The sequence below is a fragment of the Ziziphus jujuba genome, chromosome 2 (assembly GCF_031755915.1).
Source record: "Ziziphus jujuba cultivar Dongzao chromosome 2, ASM3175591v1".
In the NCBI taxonomy this organism is placed as follows: Eukaryota; Viridiplantae; Streptophyta; class Magnoliopsida; order Rosales; family Rhamnaceae; genus Ziziphus; species Ziziphus jujuba.
Genome location: NC_083380.1, coordinates 8,433,955 through 8,450,386, shown reverse-complemented (window position 1 = coordinate 8,450,386; position 16,432 = coordinate 8,433,955). Strand labels below are relative to the sequence as shown.

The 16,432-nt window shown below is 30.9% G+C and overlaps 2 protein-coding genes across 3 annotated transcripts; one reads left to right on the top strand and one right to left on the bottom strand.

Annotated features, from left to right (window-relative positions):
- The first annotated feature begins 636 nt into the window (after nt 1-636).
- LOC107418041 (heavy metal-associated isoprenylated plant protein 7) lies at nt 637-3,175 on the top strand. 2 transcript variants are annotated; one of them, XM_016026713.4, is made up of 5 exons: nt 637-854; nt 955-1,231; nt 1,335-1,534; nt 1,707-1,788; nt 2,349-3,175. In XM_016026713.4, exons 1-5 carry the CDS (start codon nt 846-848, stop codon nt 2,825-2,827), a joined length of 1,047 nt encoding a protein of 348 aa, XP_015882199.1. In that variant the 5' UTR covers nt 637-845; the 3' UTR covers nt 2,828-3,175. The 2 variants fall into 2 exon arrangements, with proteins under 2 accessions (XP_015882199.1, XP_015882198.1); XM_016026712.4 differs by having other exon boundaries at nt 638-854; nt 1,701-1,788.
- Nucleotides 3,176-12,655: 9,480 nt separating this feature from the next.
- Nucleotides 12,656-16,193, bottom strand: LOC107418024 (palmitoyl-acyl carrier protein thioesterase, chloroplastic). Its single transcript, XM_016026691.4, has 6 exons — nt 15,437-16,193; nt 14,752-14,885; nt 13,970-14,083; nt 13,640-13,817; nt 13,461-13,529; nt 12,656-13,099 (listed from the first exon to the last, which is right to left on the bottom strand). The coding sequence occupies exons 1-6, from the start codon at nt 15,890-15,892 to the stop codon at nt 12,851-12,853; spliced, it is 1,200 nt and encodes a 399-aa protein (XP_015882177.1). The 5' UTR covers nt 15,893-16,193; the 3' UTR covers nt 12,656-12,850.
- Nucleotides 16,194-16,432: the final 239 nt, after the last annotated feature.

Here is a 16,432-nt window from a genome sequence, read left to right as displayed (position 1 = left end):
CAAAACTACCAGGAAAAAAGAATATGGGGATATTCAAGAGAATTTATTTTCTTTATATCTCAAAAATCCTCAAAAGTTCCAAACCTAAGTAGAGGTTAGGTGATGATGACATCCTACCAATTAAAGCTAAATTACTCCAAATCTTCAAAAACCTTAAAAAAAAATAAAAAATAAAAAATAACTCTAGATGTTAAATCATGGTCAAACAGTTCAAGGGCCGGGGGTGGTAAAACGATATTAAATTTCTTTTTTATTTATATTTTTTTCTATTACTTTCTTTTTCATATAAATTTATATTAAAATTTAGATTTTTTTTTAAAATTCTTATATATTTTTAATTTTTTGGATAAAATTATTAAATTTTGAATTAAAATTTGTTAAATCTCTAATTCTAATATCAATTAAATTATCATTAATTTTAAAAATTTAAACTAATAAAAATTAAACTTCTATCCCATTTATATTTTTCTCTAAAACAAAAGCCCAAACAAAGAAGATCTAGTAAATTCCTAAAGATGCCCGTAAAATGCAACCTCAGATTACATTTGTCTCGAGCACATTCTAACTCCAGTGCACGTGCCTCCTTATAAAAAGCCACGTCACGTTGTGTGATGATGATGATATCAACGAGTTCTCCCGGTTCAGATCTGATGGTTCTCAATCTCATCCAAAGATTAGTTTCTAAAAAGTTTTATACACACCCTCATAGATAAACAGAGAGAAACACAGACACAGCGAGAGAGAGAGAGAGAGTGAGAAACCACCTTATTTCAGAAGCAGAGCATAAAAAAGCTTCACGGCTTATTTAATCTAAACCCGGTTGGCAAAAACTCATCTGATTAACAATGGGAGAGGTTTTGAAGCCTTAGAATCTCTCTGTCATTTATGGTTTTTTTGTTTTTTTTTTTTTGTTTTTTGTTTTAGTTTCTGATACGTGGATTGGTGTTTGTTTAGGAGGAAAAGAAGCCAGAAGAGAAGAAAGTTGAAGAAGGAAAAACAGGGGAGGCAAAGAAACCAGCAGGGGAAGAGAAAAAGGAGAAGAAAGAGGAAGAGAAACCAGCTGCTGAGGAGAAGAAAACAGAGGAATCCAAAGATGGAAAAGAAGACAAAGACAAAGACCAATCTGCTGCTCCTGCTCCACCACCACCACCAAAAGAAATCGTTCTCAAAGTCTATATGCATTGTGAAGGCTGTGCTCGTAAAGTTAAGCGGTGCCTTAAAGGATTTGAAGGTTTGGTCTTTGTTTTTTATGCACTGAATATGGTTGTGATATTTTCTCAATCTGAGCTCTTGTTGATTTTTTTTTATTGGTTTTTTATTATTTATTTTTTCAGGAGTTGAAGATGTTATGACAGATTGCAAAACTCACAAAGTGATTGTGAAAGGAGAAAAAGCTGATCCTATCCAGGTTCGTGACAGAGTTCAGAGGAAGAGTCACAGACAGGTTGAGCTTCTGTCTCCAATACCAAAACCACCATCTGAGGAAGAGAAAAAACCAGAAGAGAAGCCCAAAGCAGAGGAAAAGAAAGAAGAGGTTTGTACTTCGTAAATAAAAACCAAAAAAAAAAAAAAAAAACCATTTTCACAGAATTTTTTCCATTACTTTTTTTTTCTTAATAAAATTTTAATGTGATTTTTGCTGGGTTTTACTTGGATTATTCAAGTTTTCTTGGTTGATTTTGATTTTTGTTGTCCTGTAGCCTCAGGTTATAACAGTGTTGCTTAAAGTTCACATGCATTGTGAAGCTTGTGCACAGGAGATCAGGAAACGTATACTGAGAATGAAAGGTATATTTCTCTTTTATCTTTATATATTTATTTATTTTTTCTCATTCTATTTTTCTTTCTTGATTCTTGAAAGAGAAAACGGTAAAAATAAAAATAAAATAAAATTAAAAAAACAGTCATTTGTTTAATGCCCTCTGCCACTCTGCTTCATTTTCAGTTCATGCAATTTGAGCTTTCAATTTTTTAATAAAGTTTTAGTTTGAATCCGTTGGCACATAACGGTGTTACACTATTAATTTGTAATCTATCTGTAACATACATCCCCTTAAAAAAAAGAAAAGCAAAAAAAATTAATAATAATCTGTCACTTTCTTTTGAATATCTCTTAAAAAAAAGAGTTTATTCTCTCACCAAACTTATAAAAAATCAAAATACAATTTTTTTTCTCTTTTCATAAAGATTAATATTGAAAATTCCTTAATTAGATTCCATTTTAAATCCAATTAAACAAATAAGAAATCCAAATCCAACCCGTTTCATATATCAATTTCCTTTTCAATACCCATTTCTTTAAATTAATCAAACTTTTATTTTTCTTTTTCTTTTTTAATCAATTAAAGGAGTGGAATCAGTCGAAGCAGATCTAAAAGGATCCCAAGTGACAGTAAAAGGAGTGTTTGATCCACCGAACCTGGTTGATTACGTGTACAAGAGGAGTGGCAAACATGCGGTGATAGTGAAGACAGAACCAGAAAAGAAAGAAAACAAAGAAGGCAAAGAAGGTGGTGGTGATAATAATAAAGAAGAGAAAAAAGGTGGAGGAGGAGACAAAGATAAAAAAGGTGGTGAAGGTGGTGGTGAAGTTACAGAAGGAAACAAAGAGAAGAAAGAAGGAGACAGCGAAGCAGCAGCTCAACCAGCAGCAGAAGGTGAAGCAAATCCACCTGCTGCTGCAGAAGAGACCAAGGTGGTGGAGCTGAAGAGGAATGAATATTCCTATTACCCACCAAGATATGGAATGGAGATGTATGCTTCTTACCATGCCTATCCACCTCAGATCTTCAGTGATGAGAATCCTAACGCCTGCTCTGTTATGTAAAAAATGAGAAAGTTCAAGGGTAGAATTGGGAATGGGATCAAGAAAAGGAAAAAAAAAAAAAAAAAAAAACTTAAAAAGGGTAGTCATTTACGTCTTTTGCCTTTACCCTTGCTCTGTTCTTCTACATATGCCCTATCTGTAGGTTTACTTGCTTTGAAAGTATAAACTACTGATACAGTATAATCTACAGATACGCTGTAGAATTTTGTGAGGATTCTGTACTTTCTTTTTTTTTTTTCTTTTTTTCATAAAAGTAGTTGTTACATATCAAATATTAGAAGAAAATAAAGACAATAAATAAGAATAAATAATCATCTTCATATGGGCAATGAAATGTAAATTTATATATCCAAATTTTCACTGTTTAATATTACAGCAAAGTATTATGTATTGATTTTTATATTTTTTTAATTTAATATCTTTTTATGAAGGGTTTTCAATGCTAATAATTCTCTCCCACTGTTTAAAAAGCAGGGAAATGGGTTTTAGCGTAAAAAGATGATTGAAATGAATAAACGATGGACTACAGGGTTCTGAGCAATAGGCACTAACATTGGCTGTGAAGTATATGGGCATTGACCAAATTCAATGGATTAAATATGTATAAGGAATTTTTTTATTTTTTTTTTGGGTTTAGTTTCTTTTCTTTTTCGTAACTATAGACATAGGGGTCCACATCTTTTATTTATTTATTTATTTTTGGTTTATGAGAGTAAAAAGGGGGTCCCACCTAATGGCGAGACAGAAATAGGTCATCATTACAGAATATCAAAAGAACTTTTTGGTTTTACCGTAGAGTTTGGTGGGGCCATGTGTGCAAGGTGTGAGGTCAAGTGAGGTGTTCAATCAAACGTGGCGATGACCATTCGTGACTGTACCTTTGAAATGAACAGCATCATGGTTATGGATATGGTCGGTTTGTTTTAAGAACAATATTCAATATGGATCATGACGAAAGAAGAAAAGCTAATCCTAAGTTTTTGTCAAAAATGGATAAATTTCATTCATTCGTACATTCTTTCACTCACCCCTTTTAATTATGATTTAAAAAAAAAAAAATTTGGTATTTGAAATCAATGGCATGCATTTCGGAAATAGAGAACATGAAACTGTTTTTTTCTTATATAAACAATGGCATTGGCAACGTACACCTGCATAAAATGTTAGCTCAAATATGCTTCTCTCTCTCTCTCTCTCTATATATATATATAGTTCTATATATACCAAAAAAAAAAGAAAATAGTTGTATGTTTTTCTGTGCCTCTTGTTTTCGAAAACAGCTTTTCCGCAACACGTTGAAGCCGTGGTTATTTTCCTACTTGTGTGGTAGTTCTCTGTTCTGTTCCTTTTTTCAATAATGATTTCAATGGCAAATTTTTTCTTTTTCTCACCTTTCTGTTACCAAAAAATTCGTTTGAGAAAATTATTACCTTTTTCTTTTTGCTCTCTTTGTAAACATCAAGGTTTTTAGTCAAAAACCAGATACTATTAACCTAAGAATCTTGAAAATCTCACTTTTTGGAAGACCGCAAACCATGCTTCCTCAAATTTTACGTCTTACATAAAAATTACTTAATATAACTAATTAAATTATTTTCATATAACTAGTTGGAATTAAAACCCTTTCACATAATTGTTTCTCTAATTCTCTTCGTTAATTCCTACTGTAATATTACGGGGAAATAAAAATTCCATTGTTGCATAGTCAGTGGCAAGCCTCGGACACAAGTTCGAATTCCAATCTCCATTCCGAAATATTAAAAAAAAAAAAATGGAAATAGTTTGGAAAAATTAAGGGTTAACATTGGAAAGTTGGCTGTTAATTTTTATAATAATCAATTTATGGTTAGCCATAGGCTTGACAAAAATATGCAAATGGAAGTGGAATTAGTCATAAGTGGGGCATATCAAAATAATACCAAGATCAGTGCTTCATAACAACCCTACTAGAGGAGGATATTAGCACATGCAATGAACTTTTTCTGTTTGTGTGTATCGTATACTATATGCGTACATATTATAAAAGAAATCTCTAGTTATGAAATTTTTAATTGTATTAAATCAGAAATTGTTACATGATAAATATTAAAAACTATTATATCTCGTCTAAAATTGTAAATTTAAATTTAAATATTAATCATTATTTTATATAATAGTTAAATTTTTTATTACGTAATAATTTCTGATTTAGATTTTCTGACAAAAAACTTGCTTTATATATATATATATATATAAATGTAGAGAGAGAGAGAGAGAGAGAGAGAGAGATAATGAATGGATGAAAGTAGAGCATAGTGACTGATGTCGAGAATTGTTGCAACAATTTTAATAGGGCTTAATAATATCTTTTTGCAACAATTTTAATAGAGCTTAATCATTTCTTTTCTAGCTATATAATATAAATAGAGGATAATAAGAATGAATGGATGAAAGTAGAGCATAGTGAGTGATGTCCAGAATTGTTGCAACAATTTTAATAGGGCTTAATAATTTCTTTTTGCAACAATTTTAATAGCGCTTAATCATTTCTTTTCTAGCTATATAATATAAATAGTGTATACTAATTCTTTCTTTTTCAAAAAAGAATTTTAGCGTATAATGTACTACTGACTCCATGCATCCTACCTTCGCTGCATCAGATTCCCCGATCCATCACATGCTACTTTCATTATTCCAGACAACAAAATTTTTCGTTTTTGTTTCATTTGCAGGGACTACATACTCTAAAAATCCCCCATCACACACATTATTAATATTATATTATTACATAAAAATTAATCAACCTTAGACAAGCTTAGCTTTCTCAATGCCGACTGTCGGTTTTTCCATCATATAAAGTTATCAATCTTCCGCTAATATATATATATATATATATATATATATATTTGGACTGGTACTACTACTCCTTTATACAAAAGATGCCAATCATGCTCTCTTTTAGCCTCTCATGTTCTCTTTTTGTCATTTCCTACTTCTAATCTAACTTTTCTTTTCGTCTTGAGCTTAGTTTTTGATTATTAATTAGCACGAAAACTTCATCTTAATTACAACGGCAACCATATAGATATAGTCTATAGGCCATTGGTATTCATGGCTTTCTAGTAGCCGTGGTTTTGTTGAAACTTAAATATTACTGTTACGATATTATGGTAAGAGCTTCTTCATAAACAATTTAAAATAGTATAGAAATGGAAATGTGTCTTAGTCCGGCCGCCTCGTTGTCAATTTGCATGTGTTGACGAAACTCAGATGAGAGTTTCTTTCTTGGGAGTAATTGCCAGTATTGAGAAAGAGATAAGATGGAGCCCCATTACTTTATCTAAAAGCTCCATGAGATATGGCTATGTGGACATTCAAACGCCATATTTCACGGTCGCTTTCTTTTTGTCTCTTCCTTTCCCTTTTCTTTCACTTGTCAAAGCCAACCCATAGATTCAACCCCACTTCTCTCTCTTGGTGTTTATATATAGTTTATGAAAAACTCCAATATAAAGGGTAGCTTAATCAATGTTTAGACCTACCTAATTGGATGTGTTTAGATATGGATGGAGGAAATGGATACCTACTAGGGTTGGAGAAGATAACATTATATGGATTAGGACCTGGCACCTATAGATCATGATCTTTCGTTAGGAACTATATATATATATATATATATTATATGTATGTATGTATGCTTTTTATTTTCTTTAATTTAATTAATATGTCTATTTATTTCATGATAATTTAAATAAACAATCAAATGAAAAATAATTAATTATATTAAAATAAACGCCGGGCTAGTTTTGAATAGTTTCAATTAACTAATTATGAAACTTTTTAGATGGTAAAATGAAAATCGCCATATCTGTATGAGACATGAATATAATATCTGTATGATTAATTTTGTGGTTATGATCACGATATGATTTAGGTAACTTTCATAAAATTGACTAATCCATGGGGGGGTGGCTTTGGAGCTTGTTTTGTTGGACCACTAAATTTGCTTTCCCAAAAGCTCCGTATCGTAACTAAATTGCTTTATTATCATTGTTAGCATATTATAAACAGCGACGTACAAATAATATTTTAAAATGTATAAATATATTTTGTACACTCTCATATATTTCCTAATTAAATGAATAAATATTATGCTATAGTACTAGTATATATATATATATATATGTATATATTACTACGAGGAGTCTCGAAAACGTTGAAAAGGGTTTCTTAAACCAGAATTTTTCCACCCTCCCCATCTCTAAAACCACAATCAATCCAATAATAAACATATAAATCTGAATATACATTCTCAAATTTCCAATCAAATAGCACAAAATACATTTTCACTGCTATAGAAAATACCATATCAAAACTTATATATATATATATATATAAGTTTCACTCACCCCTTTCATTTTGAGTTTTATGAAAATACGTTTGTATTTTTACGTGTATATATAGAAAATGTAATATATTGAAACAAAAATAAAACTTGGGAAAGTGTTTATATAATTTTTCAAAACAAAAAATATATATATATATATATATATATATTTTATAAATAGTAAAAACATAACAGTAAATTTATCTAATATTGATAAGATTACGACCTTTTTATTATAAAATTCAGATGTTTAACAAATGGATGGGTAACGAACATACTTGAATTCTGATCAAATAATTCAAGTTCCACAAGAGTCTGAATTGGAAGTTTAGTCATATTCGTGGAATTATAGACATAAATGCAAGCAAATTGTCCAATCCAATTGATTGGGAATGAATCTCCATCCAAAATTAGAGGGGCAAGTCAACATTTACAATTCCCACCTTTTACATTCACTTAAAAAAAAGAAAAGAAAAGAAAAGAAAATTTACAGTGGCCCCCAGTCTTCATATATAATTGTATTTGACAAAGAACATTTTACAAATCTCATCCAAACAGAAGGTGAAAGATATGGGTGTCTTTCTGCTAAATTTAGGTGTCAGAAATGAAGCGAGTGAATGCATGCAAGTGATGGTGGTAGCTAAGCTTAGCTCGAATTTTGACGCTCTATTATTATTATTATTATTTTATTTTTCATTTTTAAATTCTAAAACTACGGGCGACGAGTGACGAAAGATGATGGTGATGCCAGTGGTCCCTTTAGCAAAACGCCGCAAATTCAGTTAGTTTTTTTTTTTTTCTTCCTTTTCATATTTTCTTAGTTAATCCACGCGCCAGAATGCTGTGAGTCGTTAAGATTAGGTGGCGTGAGGAGTGAGGTTTTGGCAATGTTGAGCTGAGTGGGACTACGTGGTGAATTTTACAATCGAAAATGGAATGCTGACGTGTCTTTGACAAAACTCTATCACATGCGTCACAGACTTGTCTTCTATTTCTTTTTATTTATTATTTATTATTTTTTTATGCCAAATATCCCAGAATGGTTAAGCTGGGGATGCTAGTCAAATGGTTTTAGAAACTTCAAATATTAAATTAAATTCTATTAAAATAAAGAAAAGAATATTCACAATTTAATAAAAGTATATACCAATTAAAACTTTTTAAAAAAGGAGACAATTATGCTTTTTGTTTAAACTGTTTTACGCAGTTTCATTTATGAATGTAAGATTTTTGAACAAAAAATGAGCAACAAAACCATACCTTTTTGGTACCACATATGTCAATACATATACATGGCACCAATTTCATTTTTTGTCTCTTATATTTTTTAAAAAGAAATTATAATATATCATTTGTATCTGAGATCAAAGTGCACAAAACCCATGGTCCAAAATGGAAGAATGTGGGAGTGGGTGGCTAAAGATTGTGCGATATATCATGTGTTTTGTCCTATTTTTTGTATAGACATGTTCACATCCATTCCATAGGAATTTAGGAATCAATTTCTCTGTTTATGATTCCTCATGACCAAAATTTTAATTGATCTAAAAGTTCATCTTTATCCAATAATTGGATTTCAATTTTGAAAATCCATTTTAGTAGTTCTGACACTTCCACTGAAAAATATTACCATTTTCACAATTTAAATAATTTTGAAACACACATAAAAAAATAAAAATAAAAAAACAATTTCAAGTTTGATTGGATAGAGACGAAGGTGATCTCATAAGGATTCTCTCACAAACGCTTTCAGCCAACAATTGCAGAGCACCCATTACCTCACTCTGACGTTTTTCCTGCAATATTCTTATTCATAAAAAATAATTCCCTCACGCTGTACACGAAGCGCGTGTTCAAACGCTCTTTTGTTTCAGAAGGATATGGAAAATTGGTTTGGAAGTTGTGACTTTGATGATGATGGGGTTTATAGAGGGTCCCACGATGATGGGTCCGTATAATTTTACGGGTCGAACCCACGTGACCCCCTTAAAAAAAATCCCTTTTTCTTTTGCCCTTTTAAAAATAAAATAAAAATTACAAATTTCGTACACCTCCTTTGGCTTTTTGTCTTTTTTCTTCCTTTTAGATCTCCTGTATTATCGCCTACTTTATCAATTTACACCCGCACAACCCCGAAAGCCGAAAAGCATTTGTTGATTCTTCCACTTTTCCCAACATTTTCTAAAATCGATAAACCAAAATAATAATAATAATAAAATTAAAATTATTTATTCTTTTACACATGCATGCATACACGTAGGATACAACAAAGCTTAAGAGAACTGCATTTTGCGCCACGTGGGTGGTAATTCAGTACGACAATCTTATCACATTGGTCAAATAATCTAACGGATCAGAAAGAGAAGGTAATTGGTGATCCTGTGCGGCTTTATGTGTCAGATTTGTTATGATGAATTGGTGAGGTGGACTGTTTAGGGTGGTGGGGATCACGTGGTGACACTAATTAGTTGCCTTGTCCTGTCTACTTAGCCAGCCTACTATTGTGGACCATATGATATCATATCATATGACAAAATTTTTAATATATATTTACCATATATCATGGTTACATCACCTTGCTACTGTTATGATTATTTTTTTCCTTTTTATTTTTATTTTTGGGTTATAAGTTCATAATTATTACTATAGAACAAAAATAGTTATTTTTATATAAAGTGAGTAGGGAAAGGAATGATATTTAGTTTGTAATACAATGAGAAACAAAAATATTTAATTTAGTGTTTACAAGTATCTGACATTGTCTAGAACTTAATTCAAATTGTGACAGGTGCATCAATTTATAGACATTTATACTTTCAGGATGAGTTTTAGGGGACCATTTTTTCAGGGAATAAATAGATTTTTTTTATTTAGTTTATTTCCACAAATATATATATATATATATATATAGAGAGAGAGAGAGAGTTTAAGAATACAAAAAATCAAGTTGGTATTCTTTAACCAAAAAAAAAAGGTGTTGATTTTGGTTTGGTGTGGATTTACAACTAAATGTAATTAGTTTTAGCTCTTTTTTGATTCACGAAAAACAATTGAGGAAAGCTCCTTCCATATAGATTTTACCTCAGTTAAAAATGACCTAAATAGATGGTGACAATATGGTACAATCTATGAAACATAAAATAATATGTTAAATTTGTTTAGCTGATGCTTAACAGTAGTGTTAGTACTGACTAGACAAAAAAGCTGTTTTTTTATATCAGTAAGTACTAGTATTTTAATGCTGATCAGTATTGAGTACCATTAAGATTCTTGCCACTATGTATTAGCATGGAAAATAGGCTTCTTGCCACTATGCATCAGCATGGAAAACAGGCCTTATAGTATAATAGGGTGCACCTATTAAAGTACAAATTTAGCCCAAAAAAATAAATAATTAATTAAATAAATAAAATGACTATAGTTTTAGATGTATAAATTAGTCCTTTTGCTTTGTTTGTAACTAAATCAGTTCAAATATGACTGCGCTGTTGCAATTGGACTCTGTGCTGCTCAATAAAAATATTTAAAATAAGGTATTCATGTTACTTCTTTATTGAATCATATTCATGTTAAATTACTAGTAGCTAGCAGAGAAAAATTGACTTTAAATGCAACTTTTATTGGCAAAATAAATAAACATATACCAAAGAGGAAAAATATTTTTTTGGTGATTATATATATTAATATTTTTAATAACGTACGGTTTCCTCGTAAATGATGTTTTATCGTTTTATGAAACATCTTTAACAGTAAAGATCCATTTATTAATTCTATTGTTTTAAATCTCGAGTTAGATTGATAAAGTTGAAAGATTGATTTCAACTGGAGTTATTATTTTTTTCACCCAACTTTCTAATAAAATATATATTTATACTTATATAGACAGCATGATGGAGAACCCTTAAAATAATAATAATAAAAAAAAATGCTACTTAGAATGGGTATCTTTTGAAAGAAGAGTGAGATTCATAAGATGGGTAAATTACTATATATATGCAAACAATGTGCATGATTTGTCCAAAAAAATAAAAAAATAAAAACTATATGCATAATATTTTATGTTCAAAACTCTGTGCTTCACTTAATTATTTAAAGATTACAAACAAAAAGAAAATGTGACTCACCTCGAACTTGTTTCACTTCCACTAGATCTGGTTTGCAAAAGAGAATATCATAACTAAAATAATGGTCAAAAAATAACATTTTTTTTTTTTTAATGAAGGTAAAAGACCTTTCATATGTTGAAATCATTGCAAGTATATGATCCTTATTATATTACGGAACTGAGCATTTCTCAGATTAAAATTCTCAATCATTTTGGGTCACATGTCTTCTCCAAATAGGGTTGAAAGAGAATTCCAAAACATGTATAAAATGGGTTATTGATATTATATTCCAAAGTATAATACATTGCTTTTGCTGCATAATAAGAAACTTTTTTTTTTTTTTTCATCAAACATATTGATTGCACACTTTGACTGGTTATTAAAATTTTGTCAAAAGACTTTCAATTTTTGCTGACAAATTAAGAAAAATTGGGTGGAGGATTTGAGGAGGAAGAGGAAGAGAGTACCCCAAAATACTGTGTGTGTCTGCAAAAAAGTAGGACATAAAGCATATAATAATGGATTCAATTAACAACTTCCAATCTTTCATAACTTGGTTCTTCTTCTTCTCTTCACTAATCACTACTTTGCCTTTTTTTTTTTTTTATTTGTTTTTGTTGTTGTGGTGGAGTAAATTGTTGGTCTGGGGTTACTCTCAAAACCAAAATTATTGGGGGTCTAATATGTAATGAGGACCACGGTGGTGGGGTTATATGCCTTGTTGGGGGAAAAGGATAAGTGCCTAAGAGGAAGAAGGAATGGAGGGGTCTGTAGGCCTTAATATTCCTTTTTCTGCTACTTGAAAGTCCTATACAATGCTTTTGTCCAAATGCATGGTTGGTTTGGTTCAACTTGTTTCAAGATCAATGAAGAGCTTAATTATTACCAACTTGGATTTTTCTTATACCAATGCGGGGCATTTTTACTATTTTGAGACTTTTGCTTTCTGTTGTTTGTACTTCTGGGTCCTAAACTGATTGAAGGGTAGAAAATCAGAGATCTGAAACCAAGACATTTGACCAAACTAGGATTCTTTTTGGGTGTTTTGCTAATGTGTCTTTGTTTGTGAATGGTAATTTTATTTGCAAGATTGCAGAGACATTTTCCTTGTTCTGAAAATGCGCTTGCTTAAATCATAAAGCCCATTAGAACTTGGTGGGTCTGTAACAAAAAAATGGGCTTCTTGAATCCATTACCCTAGGAGTTTCCTTGCAAATGGGTCAATTAGTACATTTTTGGGCTTGAGCTCTAAACCCATTGCCTTTCCTTGTAGCACAAGTTATATTTTTCTCAGCCTTTTAATCAAATCTAAAAGAGAGACTCCAGAGAAATGGTTATAACGATTACAGTGTGATATAATTCACAATACGCTGATTCATTCCTAACAATGCACCGTAAAACATGGAGGTGCACAGGCAAAATATGGATTGGCCTGATGATTAATTAATTACAGCACAAAAAAAAAGAAAAAAAAAAAAGGTAGTAAACAAATGAAGAAAACCAATGTAAAAACCATACGTGAAAGAATATATTTTTGAAGTGTAATGGAGATCATCGTTTTTGTTTGGAATGCCATTCTGTTCTTGCTCGTATAATCTCTGCCTTATCATCTTGCATCCTCAGTAGGTGTGTATATTCGTTGTCTGGTTTCCGATTGATGGAGTTATTGTTTGAATCTTCAGCCACACTTGCTGTTGGACTCGTCAAGGATTCTAGCAAATTGGATTGCGTGCATTCTCGGCGATACTCAAGAGTCATGCTTGTTAGATCATAATCTCTTAGCACATTTATTGGCACACTCTGCATATCAATTTCCATGACAAATTGTAAGCTCATCAATCCTGATATGTTATGCCTCAAATCTTTTATGTTTGGTTTTGTTGTGTATGCTTCCAAAGACTTTATGATACATCAAATGTCATTAGCTATAAATGTTGCGACTAATAAAGGTGTTTTGGTTGCACCACTTTGTAACTAAAAGTTATATTTGGTTACAACATGTTGCTAAATATAGTTTTAGTCACCATGCTCTATGATATTGTCCTTGGAGATCATATGTTTTATCTAGTTAGAAACCAAAAAAGCGATTATAAAGAGAGAGGAGAAAAAAAAAAAAAAAAAAAAAAAAAAAAAAAAAAAGAAGGAAAAGGAAATGGTGTACCTCCAGAATCCATCCAATGTATTTGACATTGTTTACGTGCTGGTTGGCATCCATATCGCTCCATCTTGGCTGGAAAATTGTAGTGAAAGAAAGCAGTGTCAATGAAACAATATAAATAAGATTGATATATATACAAAATTGGATGCTTAAAATAAACTCAGAAATTTTTTCACACTTACTGCTAAACCAGATTTAATTCTATCAATAGTTTCATCGGTGATCTTGTCGATCTTTTCGATGTCATTTTTGTCTTTGTGGATTGCAGATCTGTTTAGGTAAAAGGGCATAACCTCTTGTCTAACTTGTTCAGGAATCTTAGATAGTCTTCTTGTTTCATTATTCATGATCACCCAAGTGCTGCATAACATATTACATATACATGTATTGGAGATAAATTAATTGACAAAATATTAACAAAAAAAAAAAAATATAATAATAATAAAGCTAATCTAGCTACCTAGCTAGCTTGGATATAGTCCATGAAGATTATAATAGGGTATAGGTGAAACCTTGTTGCTCTAGCTATGATATCTTTAGATTTATAGTCCCTGATAATCCAGTCCCTTCGCATTGCATTTTTCCCTGCTGCATCAACCCATGTATCTATCTCCACAATGTCTCTCCTGTTACAATTTCAATTTCAATTTTTTTTTTAATATTTATTTTCTGCATTAGTTTCTGTGGAAGATTGAAAAAGACAATCATTCATGAGCTATGAGTTCCTATAATGAATTTATTAGTTTTGGATAAAAGGATCTGCATCTCTAATGACAAATATTTTTGTTATTATTTGATTTCTTTTAGCAACGATTATGAGCTCAAATCCTCATAGCTCAATGATGAAAAAATTAATCCCTTGAATGATGTGAAATTGTGAATTAATATGTCACATAAGAAAATTAAGTGAAACCCCCAATTGCATTTATAGTATTAGAATGTCTATAGAAGGATAAATCACTTTTTATTAACATCATTATTTTAAAATTACTGATGAAATTTAATCATGAAGGAATTGGGATAAAGTTAAACCCTCAAGTTTAATTCTAAAAGAACGTAAATATAAACACTCACAAGTAGATGAGGGGAAAAAGATAATGATAAGCATATCGAAACCCAATATAATGTTTAGTGTTTAGTATTCATGATCTTCTAAATTGATATGTAGGAAACAAAAAATTTGTCAAACGTAAAATTAAAGTAATCACGATATAATTAGCAACATTTTAATGCAATTCGCATATTAATGACACAAAGTATAATTTGTATAAATAAATGGTCTTTAGTAACATACCAGCAACTATATCTCTGTACTTGAATGTGGATACGGGTAACCACCCAAATGAGTTTCCGGAGGCTCATTTCTCGGGTTGCTCCAAATCCACTCCCCGCTAGCCCTGAGCTTGTCACATGATTCAACGCTGTCTCCTGCATCATCCATTGCTCACCATTCATCAAGAACATTATATATATATATATATATATAAATAAAATCCTAATCGTATCAAGATATTGTGATTTTAACAAATATTTAATCTCTTAGAAGAAAAAGGTTGTATATAATTACTGTATATTGATTTTATTAAACTCAGGATATTCTAATATATATATATATATATATATTTATATAATACTACCATAAACGACAACAAGTATTGATCATGATCTTATCAAGTTGGTTATATGTAATAAGATCGTGCTTACATGTAATTGCATTGTTGACCCTCACCAAAAGGTGGGTGACATCGCCTGCATTAATTAGCAAAATCGGATACATATGATTGTTTTATTTTCTCATTCAGATACTTAGATTTTATAAAATTCAAATACAGTTTACTTTCAAGCAATTACATGTAATCATTATCGATGAATAACATATAATTCATTGGGAATACATTAAATTTGGATATCCAGATGTGATAATTTCTATATATGTATGTATGTATAAACATGATATTTGGTCAAATCCAAGTAATCACCTGAAGCAAATTCATGAGTGTTTCCATGGTAGCAGTACCATCAGGACCAGTTTCATAAGACCTAATAATGAAGCTTTGCCTATAAACGAACCGTTTCTCAACAAACTTTCCGAGCAAACATTCATGAAGATCATCATCACCACCACCATTTCCATTTCCTAATATCTCACTACTAATTCTTTTCCCACCCGTACCTAATATTGGATTCTCTCCCACTGAAATCCCATTCACTTTATTCCCATTAATATTAATGGTTCCCACACTTTTCCGACTGCTAGGAACACTCGCTGATCTAACACTAAAGCAGAAGCTTCTTCTTTGCTTTGAACAATAATTACTGACTGCAACATTCAAAGGGTTATAAAAACCTGACATGGAAACCGCCATTATCATCTTCTCTGCCTTGCAAGCGTTCCCAGCTGGAACATATAACCTAACACTGTTCGATGCCGCCATTATTGTCGTTTTGCAAAGTGCTCATTGGTTTTCCAAAGATCAAAGGAGAAAGGGGAAAAAAAAAGAAAACCAACAGGACTTTAAAAATGAAATGAGAGACTGTTTTGGTTTCTAGAACATGCTTCTCTGTGACAAAGAAAAAAAAGAAAAAAAGTTTTCAAAATATTGGTTAGTTTAACTACTATTGATTAAGAAAGTTGTCGAAGAAAAAGATTAATGGAAAGAAGGAAAAAAACTATCTAAGTTAAATATGTGGGTGGAGAGGTTTATTAATAATCAAAGCATGAGATCGAGAATCTATTTGTAGCTCAACTACTTTAAAGGGTGGGGAAGAAATAAGAAATTGGGAGGTTAAACATATCCAAGCTTGCACGCAAATGTAGAGAGAATTTAGTGGTATTTTTTTTTTTTTTTGGGCATAGTTTTTACATATATATATATATATATATATAAATAGGGGAGTTTTTAATAATAGTTAATTTGGAGAATAGTATACGACCTTATTAATTCATAGCCCTTTGTGTTTTTAATTACGCTAGA